General features: G+C 40.4%; 1 protein-coding gene across 1 annotated transcript in view; it reads right to left on the reverse strand.

The window, feature by feature from the left end:
- The window catches only part of CRHR2 (corticotropin releasing hormone receptor 2), a 171,574-nt gene that overhangs the window by 146,577 nt on the left and 8,901 nt on the right, over positions 1-16,096 (reverse strand). The window contains exon 2 of the mRNA XM_087731325.1: positions 10,955-11,048. Within this exon, the coding sequence (XP_087587451.1) occupies positions 10,955-11,048 (94 nt within the window). The remainder of the gene's footprint in view (positions 1-10,954; positions 11,049-16,096) is intronic.

A 16,096-nucleotide genomic window follows, 5' to 3' on the forward strand; every position in this document is an offset into this window, starting at 1 on the left:
CTTTAGTGCTCAACTATTTTTTCATACATGGGACTATACAATAAGATGTCCCCACCACAGGGCTGGAGGCCAAGGCAAATCAATTCCATGCATAACACAGTTTATTCAGAAAAGGTCGACCAAGTGATGCAGTTGAGAGCTAAATAAGGGGGCATGAGCTGCCAGCTGCAACTTTACAATAGGTAATTTATGCAAGCTGAACCTCTGATCCACTGTCTATGTTCACATTCTAGTCCACGGTAGGCCATGACGGCATCTGTAAGTATGAAGCATCCTACCACTTTCTCTTCCTCAGACCATCCACTGGCTTCTCAAACAGCTTTGAGCACATCTTGCAACATACTAATAACAGATAGTAGGTCACCCTCTTTTTTAGCTTTCAGTAGATGCTAGTGAAGTAAGGCAGTGCTGGCAGGTATGAGTTTATACACAGGGGCCTAAGACATACAGAGTTTAAGATTATACCTTCACAAAGAAACAGATGGAGCCTAGTCTCACCTGGGTCTGTCCATACGGTGAATCTGGCTCTGAGTGTGGCTCAGTGACACTCCTCCAAAAGAAACACGGAAACATTCATTTTGTCAAAAGCAGGGAGACAAAGGCAAGGCAACTACTGCATGTCAACAAGAGCACATCTAGAGGGTCATTCCTAAACTGGAGAGCCAACTTAGTCATGGGGTAATTAAGGTCTAGAGCATTTTATTGAAATCAGAAACAGCAACAACAAAATTCCCATTCTAGCCCATCTCTCCCATTTCCTAATAATAATTATCCTCCAGCACTATATATATATATATATATTAGACATCCTCTTGATCCACCCATCCTTCCAAATAATGCAGTTTGTAGTATCACTATTGTTATGTGGGTTTACTCTCTAGATTGGCCACAGCATTATTTCACTGCCTGAAGGGCTCATCAACCCACAAACCTAGAGAAAAAGTTGATTTAAAGGACAGGAGGTGTTTTCATTTAAGACCAGATTCACTGACGTGATTCCATGTGAACAGAAAAGGCACTCCATCTGTTTAGTAGAACTTGACAAAATGAGAGGTTCTACAGAGTATATTTTTATCTGCCAAGTGTACAAAAAAGATATCTAATTTAGAAACCACATTCAGCAAATGGTATTTATTGTACCAACTGTATAAATTCAAAGATTTAAGTATATTTGATGAAGTGTGGCATTGTAACAGTCATTACTGAGAGTCTGCTGAGAACATATCATGCAGAAGTGACAGATCCAGGATTGAGGTGTGCCACTCTTCTGAAATAGGAAACAAAACTCCATGGCAAGTTCCCACTGTAACATGTTTTTGTTTATGAGCTATGCCTGTCGTATTTGCATTCCTCTAAAATGTTACACTGTTCACTTTTCCCATTCCTTACTCTTCACAGCATCCCAGGCTGGCAACATGGAACCACTACAGCAATGCCATCAGGTTGATCACTGTAAACGCTTCTAGTATCTAACAGGGTCATGGGATCTGCCCTGACTTCATACCATCAGCAACCCCATTCTGCAGTCCTCCCTCAGACCCACATACCCCATATCTTAGTGACTCCAGGCAGACGTGCTACAGATTTTCTTTTCAGTCCATTCAGAGCTGATGCCATTGAGAGACTGTTTTGATGAAGATGTTCAGAGGGTTGTTACCTTCCTGTACAATGTAAAGTCTGAGGAAAGTGATTACTGATATCAGGGGAGTTGATATTTCATCCTAAATCACTAGCACTGCTTCCAGTGTAGTTGGTCCCTCTTCTAAGACAAAATTACTTCATTTGGTAGTTTCCTGAGGTTCTGCAAAAGCACCCATTCACGGGATCAAGGCACTGGAGCAAATTCTTCCTGAAACATGTTTCACATGCGGAATCACAACACAAAGCCAAACCACAAAAAATAGCTACTCATGAGAAAAAAAAGCCACCGCCACCACCCCCCAAAAACCCTAAAACTCTCTGTGTGGCTCTCATCACTATAACAGCAGAGCACTTTACAGCCTCATTTACACAGCTTAGAGATTTTTTGCAGTAAATTTTGGAATAACTTATCAGCCTCTGGACACCTAGGGTAAATGTGGGAACCTTAAGATATGTTTAAGTTTCTCAGCCATAAACCGTTTACAAAAAAAAACAAAACCAAAAACAACTGCCCCCCAGAAAAACCCAAAACCACTATAAATATTTCCTTTCTACAGCAAACATACAAAGTAGACGTGGCACTTAGGGACATGGTTTAGTGGTAGACTTGGCAGTGTTAGGTTAATGGTTGGACTCGATGATCTTAGGGGTCTTTTCCAACCTAAATGTTTTTATGATCCTATGGTTCTAAATAATCCTCTCTACTGGACCACAGAACTTGTTGGACTGACTGCTTAGTTTCTTAATATGTGAGAGTTTTTCCATATCCTCAGCTTGGAACTGCATCAGACTTAAGAAATGCAACTTTTTAAATTATAAGGACCAATGGCAGTAATACAAATTGTGCAACAACATACAACACAGTGAGCTTTATTTTGGGAAGTACAAGAAAGCAGTGCTAGACTGCCTGGTATGTCATTTGAGGCAACGGGAAAGTAAACCAACGTCATCACCTCTATTTAAATAGTGTTATTGCAACATCTGAAAATAAGAAGTGCTAGGAAGATTGCCTGTGTCTTTAGCTCGAGCTTTGATCATGCAAACACTGATGTTCAAGGTTAACTTTATGCCTGTGAGCCGTAACTGGGTTGTGTGGATGTGATGAAAGCACATTCCTAAGTGCCCCACAGGCAGCTGCAGCAGCAGCGCATGTAGCTTCAGCCAGCAGGCTGACGCGAGGAGAGTGCAAAGCATATGTTAAAATGAATAGCTCATCCAAGTATCATTATAAATGGAAGTGCTCATTGATGTGACCTGCTGGGAAAATAAGAAGGGAAACAGTGAGAATTGCTGCCATGCCATTACTGTGGGGGGATATTTAGAGATGTAACGAGGCCAAATCTTCTGTTTCCAAGAAACAGAATAGTGCGATGTACAGAAATAAATAACCCCTGGAGCAGTGAGTGCCTCACCTTTGCAGTTCTGGATAGAAAGCAAGTTATGAAATAAGTTTCTCATGAAACTTTCATCTACTAAAAAAATGATTGATTGAAAAAAAAATTGATTGATTGACTACTAAAAATTAACAACAGTCAGCCAAGAAAAATCTACAGCCTGTGTGCACTCAGCAGCAGGGGCATCAAGGCAAAACACCCGTGACTTTTTTTTTTTTTTTGATAGCTAAAGCATCTGTGATTAAATCACCTTGTCAGAGAAGATTTCAGACATGCATTTGAGCTATAAATGTGGATTTAACTCCCATCTTGCAGTCTACATGCTATATGGCATTCAGTTTGCAGATTTCTATAAACTCCTGTGTGGAAGTGCCTATATAGGGATGTCTATACTCTTCTAGACATCTAGTTCATCTAGTGCAGTCAATGGAGATCTAAGGAAGGGTTCAGATAGCCGCACACAGGCACCTAGTGCCACACATGCCCTGAGATATCCCTCCAGCCAGATGCAGCTATTCTACAGGGCAGAAGGCTCTTGTAGATTCTGTGTCGGATCTGCCAGCCCTGCAGGTCTTGGTTACCCTAAAGCATCTCAAAGGGCACTTGGCACTGATGTGAGGGCAACTAAATCCCATTCCACTGGCAATAATGGGAGCTCAGACTTACATGTAAACACAAATATTCAGATGTGTAATGTGTGAGATGAGTCCCACCCTATGAATGCATGAGAACCCCAGTTACAATGCAATGGCTCCTAAGCACTTCTAATTTCAGCTATTAGCTTTTGTTCTGAAACTCCAGGTTCAGTCCCAGCTGCCTGTTTCACAGAGGTGACCTCCATACACGCATTAAGCAGAAATGACCCAGTCGAGCCTGTATTAACAGCAAATCAGGACAGTGGTATTAAGACCAGCACACAAAGCCATACTGAAACATCTGCAAGCCCAAGATGGTCACACCTGTCTGATCTGCAGAGATTCATGATCAGTAGAAGTCCCAGTCAGATCTAAAGAGTGAACCTAGGGAAAAATCTAACCAAGTTTTGAACTGAACAACTTAACGCTGAGTATCTTTACCACAGACAAACAGACCATACACAGGATCGCTACCCTTACAATAGGCATGGAGATTGCCTTGAGAAAAGGCCTATGTTGCTTCTGGGTTAGAAATGAACACAGTACAAAGAATCTGGATGAAAAAGGAAGTCTTCTAGCCACAAATGAGAGCACCCTTTCCAGTAAAGTAACGCAGATAAATCCTCCATAAACAAAACCTAGAAAGCTCATATTTTGTTTGCATAAAATTACAAGAAAGCAGGAATCATTTAAAAATGAAGTCATTCACAGAGTCTGCAAGGTCCACTATTTCACAATAGTTACAAAACCTTGTTTAGAGACACTTGCACTTGTGCCACGTTCCCAGAGGCAGATCTGTCTGAGGATAACATCAAAACAAAAAATGATGGAAATAAAAGCATTGTAATGAATGGTCAGCTTCAAGGTGGCAGAAACACTGCACAAACATAGCATCAAGCCTTCAAACTCTTTCTTATCAAAACGATAGGGAATAATTTTCTAAAAAAGGAACTTGACAGTTTTTAATGTTTGAAATGAAGCTTTACAATATTTTACTTTTTTTTTGTGCATAAGTATTTCAAATTCAAATTAATATAAATGTAATCTATAAAATAGTGATAAAATTAAGTTACATATTTAATTGGTTCTCCAAAGAAATCTTTCAAATTTTAATTTCAACAAGAAACCCACATTTTAGGATGCTACTTTTCCCCAATTTATGTGGTTTTGTCACCACTCTACAAAAACACAAACACATTCATATACTCCCTCCAGTACACACACAGATACACACACACACACACTTATTCACTTTGTAGATATGTACTTGTCATAGCTGGAAACAAAACCAGATCCATAACATTGAAGCAGTATTCAAAGGTCTGAAGTAACCCTTATGTGCATGTTGTTTGGGTTTTTTTTTGTCACAGAGAGCACTTTTGCATCTTAACCTCATTAATTTAGGCTTGAAAGACAAAGATCATGCAGTAAACGCAGAGCTATCAGCTACTCTCTTTCAATATACACTTCAAAAAGTATCCTGCAAAGATGCATGCTCTCTCTCCCTCTCGTAAGTTGCTTTTACTGCTGTCTAGCATACTTGTGAACAGTTTCCTCTGAAAAGTGATAATAACTTATTCCACAGCAGTTGAGCATAAGGCTATCTGTAGTTGGTTTATGAGGCCTCTAGGCAAGAGGATGTCTTTGGTAGCTCAGCATTGATAGCCATATTAAGAAGTTATCTATCTGAAGTGTGACAGTGACCAGAGAGGAAGTTTGATTCATGCTTCAGAATGGCATGAGATTTCAGAAATCCTTCTTTCGAATGAACCTTGCTTTGGCCAGTTGTGACTGACCAACAGATCCCTACAACGGAACAAAGCTCAGAGGAGACAGGCAGAGCAGAGGTGCTGCACCCAGGAAGCTCAGGGAATAATGTCGGGTGTGACTGACCACGGCTGTTGCAAAGAATCTGACTTTATTTCAACACGAAGGGGACCAGAGGGTGGCCTTTGTTTTAGATAAACAGCTATCAACAGTTGAGTGGATCAACTGGTGGTGTAAATATTTCTCCCTGAGTTCATTAAAAGAGTATGAATGTCTCCCAGAGTTAGGCAGGCCAGCATGGGGGGAGTGTATACATGGCTCAGCCCAACCGAGACTATAAAACTTAAACAACCAACAGAAGAATTCTGCGGAGTGCAATGGGCTTGAGTTGGCTTCAACCCACATATTCCTTCCCAGTGACTGGGGATACCCAGTGTCCTGATGGTGAGCATATTATAGAGACCAGTAATGAGGATCACATTGGTATTGTGATTGAACTGTGTATTGCAATTGTCATACTTTCCTAAGTGTAACTTACATTTGTATTGTCTTTTCAGTATATTTTGTATCGCTCTTATAAATCAGAACATCAACTATCTTCAAATAAGTAAATGTGTCATTAAACTTCATACCCGCCACACACGGAATATCTAAAAGAACCTGGTCAGAAGGTATTGGACTCTGACACCAATGCCTGTCCAGGAGAAACAGTACAAACATTTATGTCAGATGTGCTGGTTTTCGCTGGCATAGAGTTAAATTTCTTCATAGTAGCTAGTATGAGGCTACGTTTTGGATTTGTGCTGAAAACGGTGTTGATAATACAGGGATGTTTTTGTTACTGCAGAGCAGTGCTTGCACAGAGTCAAGGCCTTTTCTGCCTCTCCCCCCACCCGACCAGTGAGCAGCTGGGGGTGCACAAGAAGTTGGGAGGGGACACAGCTGGGACAGCTGACCCCAACTGACCAAAGGGATATCCCACACCGTATGATGTCACGCTCAGCATATAAAGCTGGGGAAGAAAAAGGAAGTGGGGGACATTCAGAGTGATGGCGTTTGTCTTCCCAAGTAACTGTTACACATGATGGAGCCCTGCTTTCCTGGAGATGGCTGAACAATGGGAAGGAGTGAATGAATTCCTTGTTTTGCTTTGCTTGTGTGCGCGGCTTTTGCTTTACCTATTGAGATGTCCTTATCTCAACGCACAAGTTTTCTTACTTTTACCCTTCTGATTCTCTTCCTCATCCTACTAGGGAAGGAGTGAGCGAGTGGCTGTGTGGTGCCTAGCTGCCTACCAGGGTTATACCATGACAATGAAGTGAAACAAAGAATAAGAAAAGACCATTTTTCATACCTTCCCAGTTTTGTGCTATTGTAAGTGCTGGAGAAGCCTCTAGTATAAGATGCTGTCCCAGCAACAGGTGAAATCAAGGCAATCTCTGAGTGATGTCAGGTTAGTTGGCGACTTGACAAGCATCTTTGAGGAGTTGTGTGTTGGAATCCATCCCTGGATACATTCCTCCCACACCCACCAACATGTTCCTTAAACCGGAGCTTCCCCAGAGACTCGAGAAAACAACATCAGAGTAGTATAAGCCAGAATTTGTACAGGTGGAACCCTGCACCACTCAGAATCAGGAGGTTTACACCATTTTTGTGAGACAACAGTCTTTCACCGTACTACAAAGTGACTAGAATGAGGGCAAGGAACCAACCCCCACCTCAAGAGGATCCAGTCACCAGGGGGAACAAATAGTTTTTCCTTTCAGTGCATCCCAGAACTTCATGAAATGAAATGCATGACATCTAATCTACTGTCTCTCTTTTACTGGGTTGTCTGAATAGCCTTAAACACCATAAATGCAAATTACAATCTTCAAAGTGACTGAACAGTAGGAAAGAGAAGGAAAACAGAGAATGTAATTCTTATACTGATACAATCAGCACAGTAGCACTGGCCATCCACCTTCTAGTTTATTTTTTGGACAAAATTCGTTTTCAGATGAATCATCTTTTGACAAGGTCTTAAAGATTGTGTGGACAAACGTGTCAATGGACCAAACAGTGGGATCAAAAGATTTCCTTAGAGATCAAAATTGAGTAGGATCAGATGTAAGCCAAGACTTGTAGTCTCTAGTGGAAACATATAAGAGGGGAAAGTCAGAGGATGTGAAGGAAGGCATGACAAAACCCATGGAATATCAGTGTGAAGTGAGGACTCACTTCCTCTACAGTCCTATAAAAATTCAAGCTATAACTCAGTGCATATATCATACAGATATATAGAATTACAGTCATCCACTCATCATGGATATTACTTTAATTGTAGCCGAACCATATCAGGAGATTACAACATCAGAAACCTATTCCGCTGAGTCACTGTAGAAAAATCCTGCCATTTCAGCCAATTCCTCTTACATATGAAAGCAAAGTAATAATTAAATAAAATTCTTCTTCAGGTCCACAAATAGAAACACGCATTCCCATCAAGCTCAAAAGCTGCACCCAAGCAATCATGAAGGTGTCATCCAGGGATTTTTCAACGAAACAATGCCCAAAAGAGAGAGTGAGTTATATTGCCTTCCAACTCCGAAAAAGTATTGCTTGGTTTAAATCATTTCAGACTGAATTTACAATATGTCATTCACTCAGCAATTCAGTAAAATTACACATACATGAAATTCTCAAAAGCATTTTATGCCATCTGTTTGGGATACTTAGTGAGAACATATTTGGGGTGTGAAGTTAGTAATTATAGGGGGTGGAAATTAACATATTGGACTAATTAACAGCATCTTCTGGAAAAGAGATGGGGAAGATAACCAATTACAAAACTTTAATGTTTACTGTTCTCCCAGCTATAAATAAAGATTGTTCAATATGGCTCTCCTTGGGGTTTTTTTGTTGATTTTTTTTCCCTTCTAAAATATGGTATCTGCACTGTGTCAAAGAACATGAGTCAGAGAAAAGACTCAGACATTGCAGACTCTATGGTCTGGTTCTATACATCCATGCTGCTGAATGGAGCACAACAATATTTCAATGTGATATATCCTTATTTTTATGAGGTTTCAAAATGAAGGATGCACACAGCTCACCCCATTTTGGACATCAAAAAATTAGAGTACACTTAGTCACAGGAGCTTGTTATCCTTGGATCCCTTTAAAGAAAAAGCATTGCATTTCTGCTCCATTTTAGATCCTAGTTTAGGATGAAATCACGTTTTGGATTTTAACTGTACCAACTAGAACTTTACTCAGTATGAAGAGGGTATCACTATATTGCTGACCTCCATTTTTAATGAGAAGACTCATAGCTGAGTAGTCCAGACCATTTTGAAGCTCCTGCAATTGTCATGGAAGGCAAAAAGAACATGTAGTGGTTAGAAGTACCATGTTGATGATCCACCACATCATTGAGAAAAGTACATCAGCCCATGCTAAGCAAAGAAGAGAACTTTTGTCCCTAGTATGTCCCAAAGTTCCCTTCATACTTATGCCTGAGTCTGGGCTTATGTCCAACTGGTCTGAAAATGAAGCAGCTTTGGGTTTTACTGTATGTATAAGCCCATGCTCAAAGCAGGGTAGAGGTTCACAGGACTTTGAAGCATGCTGCAGAAAGGGCTATGGTCACAAGCATCATGGGAAGGTAAGTTCTAGAAAAGCTGCATGTTGGATTGTCTCTATATAACAATCAAGTTTCATTAATTTCAGAGCAGTGCTTTACCTTTTCGATCAGTGATACCTTAAAATGATAGTTTCTGTGACTTCCCTTTTCATATTGAAATGCTATTATAGTAGTTGCACTCAGCCTGAGAAGATGCCCTGTGTTCATGCATCAAGTAAATAGCCCAGAAAATTATTTTTTGTCAACAATTGAGAAGAAGATTGTTTTCCAACTTCTAAGACAGCCTGGTGTGAAATTTGTTTTTTTGCAATGGAAGCTCTGGACAAGGAAAAATACATTATGAATTAATGGCAAGTTTTACAATAATATTTACAAAAATATTCAAAAGGCAAAGAAAACCTGAAAGAAAGGTCCAAAATTATGGAAGGTTTCACAGAACCTCATCTATCTTTCCTTTGTTTCCAGCTACAGAATGGAATAGATGGTCATTAAAATTTATACAAGCAAATATACCACATGAGGCAGAGTTGCTCCCTGGAACAAAATGGCACAAGTTGCAGAGAGGCTAGATTCATAATACAGGTCAACACACCCATTTATATGCAAATTAAGAGACAGTTAAAGCAACACAACTTTCAGACTTCAGCCTGATCAGCTTGTCTAGATCAGCTTATTGTCCTCAAGGAATTGATACAGTCAGAGTAAAACATAATTGATCTGATATATTATACTGAAAGATTTTTTCTTCCTTGAGCCTCATTTCCTTTGTTATTTTTCACGGCTGAAGAACTGGCTGAATGATAATATCTACATTATTACAAGATATTTTAAACTCCTCCCTCCATGAAGATTTACCAGGGTGAAAGAGAAGTGAAGGGGAAAGAAACGAAGTTACTTTTTCCCCTAATAGCATCACTCATTGCAGCACAGCCTCCTCTTCAGTCATTCCACAGAGGAGTGGCTGTGAGTGTGTCTCTCCCACTCCTGAAGCAAACCTGGATCCAGTTTCACATCTCTCACAGTATCATTTTTGTGCTGGTGTATTTTAGCCAAGAATCAAGCAAAAGAATCAGTGCTTTGCCCTGCTTTCAAAAACTGGTATGAGGGAAGCAAAGGCACCATATTCCCCCCACTCCTTCCTGCTGTCTACCCTTAGTCTTCTAGAGAGTATGGGATATTTCCTTTACCCCACTGCCAGTGCCCCTAAGTGCCCCTGCCCTACCTCTCTGTCAGAAAAGCCTTCTGTCCTTACCTAAACCGTTAGAGTCAGGTTCTGGAGACTTGATGGTGGGATCAGGAAACAGAAATGATAAAGTTTTGAATTTAAACATATGTACTGTGTTCTAATTTGAAGGACTGGTGTTTTTCATGGTAAATACTCCATTGATCTGACTGAAATGGTCCAAGGTTCATCCCTAGCTTATACAAGATGTCAGTCTGGTCAGAGCACCCCAGTTTCTACAGTCAATGCCACACAAGGGCTGGATTTTACTAGCACATCCACCTGTCTTTGCCTGCCAAACCTGGATGTCCCATACTGAACTTGAAGAATTGTGGACAGCCTTTGGCAATGAGTCTGGACCAGTCTGCATACAGACACTTTAACTGTACTGACCTTCAACTATCATATCAGTCCGTGAGTATAGTCAGTTGAACAGATTAAGTTACGAAAAAGTGCTGTCATTAGTAGTTCACCTGAAGCTATTTCCAGGTGTGCAAAATTCAAAGTTTTCTTTCCATGTCACACCACTGCACATTGTTGCCAATGAAAACCCAAGGCTGGATGCACTATGTTTATCTCAGCAGGAAAAGATGTTCATGGAGCAAGGACACTTTGAAAACAGATCCTACAGTAACAAGAAGCCAACAAGAAATGGAGGAATAAATACCTGTGACATTGGTGTGGGCTGACAAAGCTTCACAGTACTTTTCCAGCAGAACAGACAAGGGCAGATTCACAGAAGATTCACAGTGAAGAACTATCTGGATGAACAGATAGAAACAAAACAAACAGTAAAACAGCAGCACAAGATAGATTTTCTCATTCATGAGTACAACGATCCCCAGCACTTTTATAGCAGCTCCCCTTCAAAATTGGTTCAGGTACAGATATCCCCTCATGACAGAGAAGATTTACGGTTATACTTGGTTAGTTCCATGACATCAGGTGGCATTCATCTGACTAAACGTAGGCATCTATAAATGAACCACCTATCCTGGACCTCTTCTTGTGGGAGCTAGTCAATAGCATTAACAAAGCTCAGGACACAACTTATCTCACCTACAAGTAGATACCTAAAATAGAGAAGATGAATCACGTCCCATTAAAGATCATGTGTGGAATTTTTTCAACTAACTTTTAATGGTTACATGGGTGCTAAAGATCCTTACACATTCAAGAGAGACAGCAATTGGCAAAGGGCAATTCAGAAGGCTTGAGGAAAGTGCTTCCATTGACTGTATAGGAAAAGTAGGCATCCCTGTAAGGTGATCCTTGGCTCTTTTTAGCCAGTAAAAAAGACACAAGTTTCTGACCCTCAGAATTCATAGTGCCGAGCCCTCCACTGAGAGCAAATGCTAGCGAGAAAGAGAGCAGTAATATGAACATGGGCACTTTAAGAAAGCTGCAGGTTCAGTACAGGACAATAGTACATCCCCAAGTAAATTTTAGGAAATGTATATTTAGAGTTGAATCCAAGGAATACACTGCCATTTTCACATTCAGAAATGAAGTTACTGAAGTGACTGCTGCAGACAAAGGACAGAAGCCCACAGACCTGTACAACTCAATGTACAGCTGAGTTGGGATACTGCTTGGAGCAAGAGAAGCTCTTGAAAAGCCCTTTAAGAAAGGTAAAACTAAATGTGGTGAAAAAATTCAGGAGTTACACATCAATGACAGAAACTTCCATTTTCAAACTATGAAACGAAATCTTCCTGACTATTTCTGAAGGGATATAAAGCTGTGGTAACACACAAAACGTCCTTGCTTTTCTATTTACGCAGAATGACTCTAACATAATACAGACAGCTTTTACTCAGGGAAACGACCATACTCCTTGAATGTTGACGTTACCTTTCAGTGCTTTAAGAGGCATTAAGTGATTGCAGAACCCTTTTTATGTCACTGAATTCTTTGTCACTTAATAAGAAATGGAGCAAATGATCATGACAATAGAATTCATCAGCAATGTTGGTCTCTAAAGAACAACTGATCTTTGTACAATACCATTTCTATCTATTTCTCACTTTGCTGTTATTTTACAAAATATGAAGTCTTGAAATACAAACAAAAAGCCTTTCTCAGACTTCATTCTTTTCAAATAAACACTGTGAAGCTGTTGTTTCTCCTCCGGGGAGACTCGAACTCCTGCCTCCCATAGCAAAGACTTCCAGGGTACTGGTCATGCATGGTCAAGGAGAGAGAGAAAGGCAATGGCTCTGTTCTGCAGCCAGGGCAGATGCCATCTTACAAGGCGCAGAACTCCAGGCGAGCCTGCCAGAAAGCAGACTCTGTAGTGCTCATGTCTCATGTCAGACCCAGTCACGTGAGTTGACATAGCAGAGGCATTTCTTCCCTTCTATCCCTCCGCCCCTCCGCTACCTCACAGGCCAAAGCACTGTCTCACTTCAAAGAAGAAACTTGAGACATCTCCATGTACTGTAAATACACTGCATGTTCAGCTGTCCACTTCGTAAGATGATGGGAAAGAACAGACAGAGGTCAAGCTCAGCACAGCATGTGTAGGAACAAGAAAGGTTAAATGTCACATTTGCTTTAGGGTCAACTTAGATTCATTTGGCTAGAGGGAAAAGCGCCTTCCACATATTATGTTACTTTTGCTTTCGTTTTCTCTCTGCTAACCACAGTGAACAGCTTTCTTGTGTGTGATACTTTTTAAAAATTGTATTTAAAGCAGACAAACCCCAAAAGCCTAAAAAACCCTCTTAAAAATAATAAAGAACAGCAAAAAAAGAAATATTTAAGTAATGTAGAATTTTAAAGATAAATAATTGGGCCTGTGATTGTGTTTATATTTTGAAATATTAGTTGCTTTGAGTAACTAATGTACTACTTTACTTCACTCAAACTGCATTTCTCTTAAGACAGCTACTATTCCATGACCTCTTCCCACCAAATCAGTTCTACGTTGTCTTGCACATTTACCTGAGACATGCACAGAAATGTCTATCTTAATTTCTCTGAGCTACTGTAGACATTTATGAACAAAAAAAAATAATGCCCTGAGCCAGAGATTAAGGTGAAAAGGAGTCCTTTATTCTATAAAGCAGGGGCACCAACTAATAGTCTGTAGGCCAGTTCTGACTCTTCAGAACAATATATGGAGCCTTTGGTCAACTTCCTGTTCACATCTGAGAGGACTTTAAGAAAAGGAGTGGATGAGTTGTTCTAGTGCGTCACTGTCTGTGGCTCTCATGGTCATTTCATTAGACCTTTCCACTTGGCCATGGTCACTGCTCTTCATTAATCCATGAAAGGTCTTCACCTCTGTCGGGGGCATGTAACTACGTGACACAATAAGCAGAACTCACCATAAGATCACCTCTAGATATGGGAAGGGCAGATGAAAAGGGCAACAACCTAAGAGAGAGTAACGTACTGCTATGTTACGTTGTTAGAAGTTGCAAGACACTAATAGTCGTGTGTTCTCCTCTGCAAACGGAAGGGCTCCAATCTTTCCAACACTTATTTTTGCAGAAATTGTTCTTTCTCACAAAAGCACTGTCATAAATTACTAACATGAAGTCATAAAAACACATATGCAACATTATATGATATATGTAACATGCCTCAGTGTATCATATGGAGAGCTCTGGGCATAGACAAATATCTGACCCGTCATAGTGCTGCCTCCTCTCAGTTCCTACCAGAATTTGTGGTTATTTCAGGCAGATTAGAGAGGACTTGTAACTTAATTTTAAAAACAATTAACATAGAGTCCTGGTTTGAAAGATTACTGTATTCCACTAAGTAGTGAGATAGATATATATATAAAAAAAACAAATGAACAATGGTGCTGTAATTCACTTGCATTGGAGAGGTGGTTTTCTTCTCTCAAACATGTAAGAAATGGCTACAGTAAAATAAACAAGACTCCAAAGCTATGAATAGGATCCAGAATTGTCAATATTGGGACGGGGCTACCACAGAGATACAATGGACAGCATCTTGTAAGTTTAAATATCTCTCAGTAAGAAGCAGCAGAGCGGATGAAGTCAGCATGACTGAAAACTGAAGGAAAGGGTTGAAGTGGAAAAGGACGACACATGACAGTGCAAAATTTGTTGCCAAGATGGGGGAGGTAAGCTCGGAGGCAGTGAATGCTGCTAAACATGGACAGATGCATACATTCTGCTGTCCCATTCTCACATAAGAATTCCCAGATACCATATTCTAGTTGTCTAATAAAAGCCAGCTTTTTAGAAAAATCTGTTACGCCTCCCTGTAAAACCTCTGCTGGTGGCATGCTGAACAAAAGCAGAGGTGCTGACATCTGAGACATAGTCTCAAAGTAACAGAGCAAAAAATCTCCCTTTCAAAAAAACGCAGTATCTAGTGCTTACGAGGTCCTAGAGAAATCCATCCTGTGGAACTGTAACAGCATCTCATCAGAAAGCCACTCGCAGAAAAGCAGTGGGATTTATCTCAAATAGCTCAGACTTCAAAATAAAGAGAGCATCAGCTGAGCTGATTACCCGGGGATTCCTTTGCAATTCAGGAAGAGAAGCAGGAATTTTTCAGGTGCAGTTCATCTGCCATATTTTAAATCTTTAGGCTGAAATGAATCGGTGTCTGACCTCCACTGACTGCATTAGCTGGGTCTCACCCACTGTAAGGACCGAGTAACTTACATGAATCCTTCCTAAATTTTCTTTAGACACTATAAACAAAAGGAGAGGTAAAAACATTCTTAGAGGTGATGGCTACAGAAGACAGGAACACATCACCATCTTATAAAATTATCTGGAGTACTACTGTTTTCTTTCTTTTAGTGAGCAAGATGAAGAGACCTTCCAACAGCAAACAATTTTGTAGTTATCAGCCACAAAACATGTGCTCAGTCCACAGTTCACAAGAGAAGGATCCATCTCATGTCTCCATTGCCACATAAAAATGAGGTCTCGGTCTAAACCAGCCATCCGTGCTCCTTATAAAATCAAACCACTTTCCCCTCCTGAGTAGACATCTATGGTAATGGCATGGATCATGTTAGGAGGATGCTTATTGCCACCCTTCATTTCTGTGAAGCAGCACTGCTGTTAAGACTCCTGCTGCACCTCCTCCCAGGGGTTTCTGTAAAACATCTGGGACTGCTCAGGCCTTAAATTCTACCCCATTTCAACGTCAACAGTGCAGTGAAATTGCCTTCAGCACACAGAAAGGTGCGACTTCGTAGTTTTGCCCCAGAACTAAAAATAAAAAGAAAACGAAAAGAAAAACCTGTATTTAATTTTTATTTCTTCAATTAAACAATTCAAATAAATTAATTTGAGAAATATTCCCGGCTCAAAGGTAAACTTATTAAGTTAAGGTCTCCAAATGCACCATTTCTACAATGAGAGCGAGTGTTCACCTGAGCACTTGGAAGGACTGTCTCAGAGCAGCGGTCCAATTAAATGCAAAAACTGTTAGTTTGTGTCCACAGCTCAGTTTAGGGAAAGACATACATCTAACTTCACCATGAAAGTATAATTAGTGAAAGAGCTTGACGCAGCAAAATCGAAGCAAATCCCACACTTCCTTGACAAAACCCATACTCTGAATACAGCTAGGGAGTTTCCAGGGCAGGTGGGCATCTGGCAAGTTTTGCAGGGATTCCTGCCAACACCAATACTTGTGTGTGAAAACAGATGCTTTGGGAAAAACACCAGGTATTCCGAGGAATGCACTTATAACAAATGCCAACATTCATCTGAAAAGCTCTTTCTCTCTAACAAGAGATGGCAATACATGGGAGAGAGTGAGGAGAGCCAGAATATTTGCTACTAATCACCTGAACGAATACGCA

Source organism: Nipponia nippon, unplaced genomic scaffold (assembly GCF_047370975.1).
Source record: "Nipponia nippon isolate SJK-2023a ecotype South Korea unplaced genomic scaffold, ASM4737097v1 scaffold_1, whole genome shotgun sequence".
NCBI lineage: Eukaryota > Metazoa > Chordata > Aves > Pelecaniformes > Threskiornithidae > Nipponia > Nipponia nippon.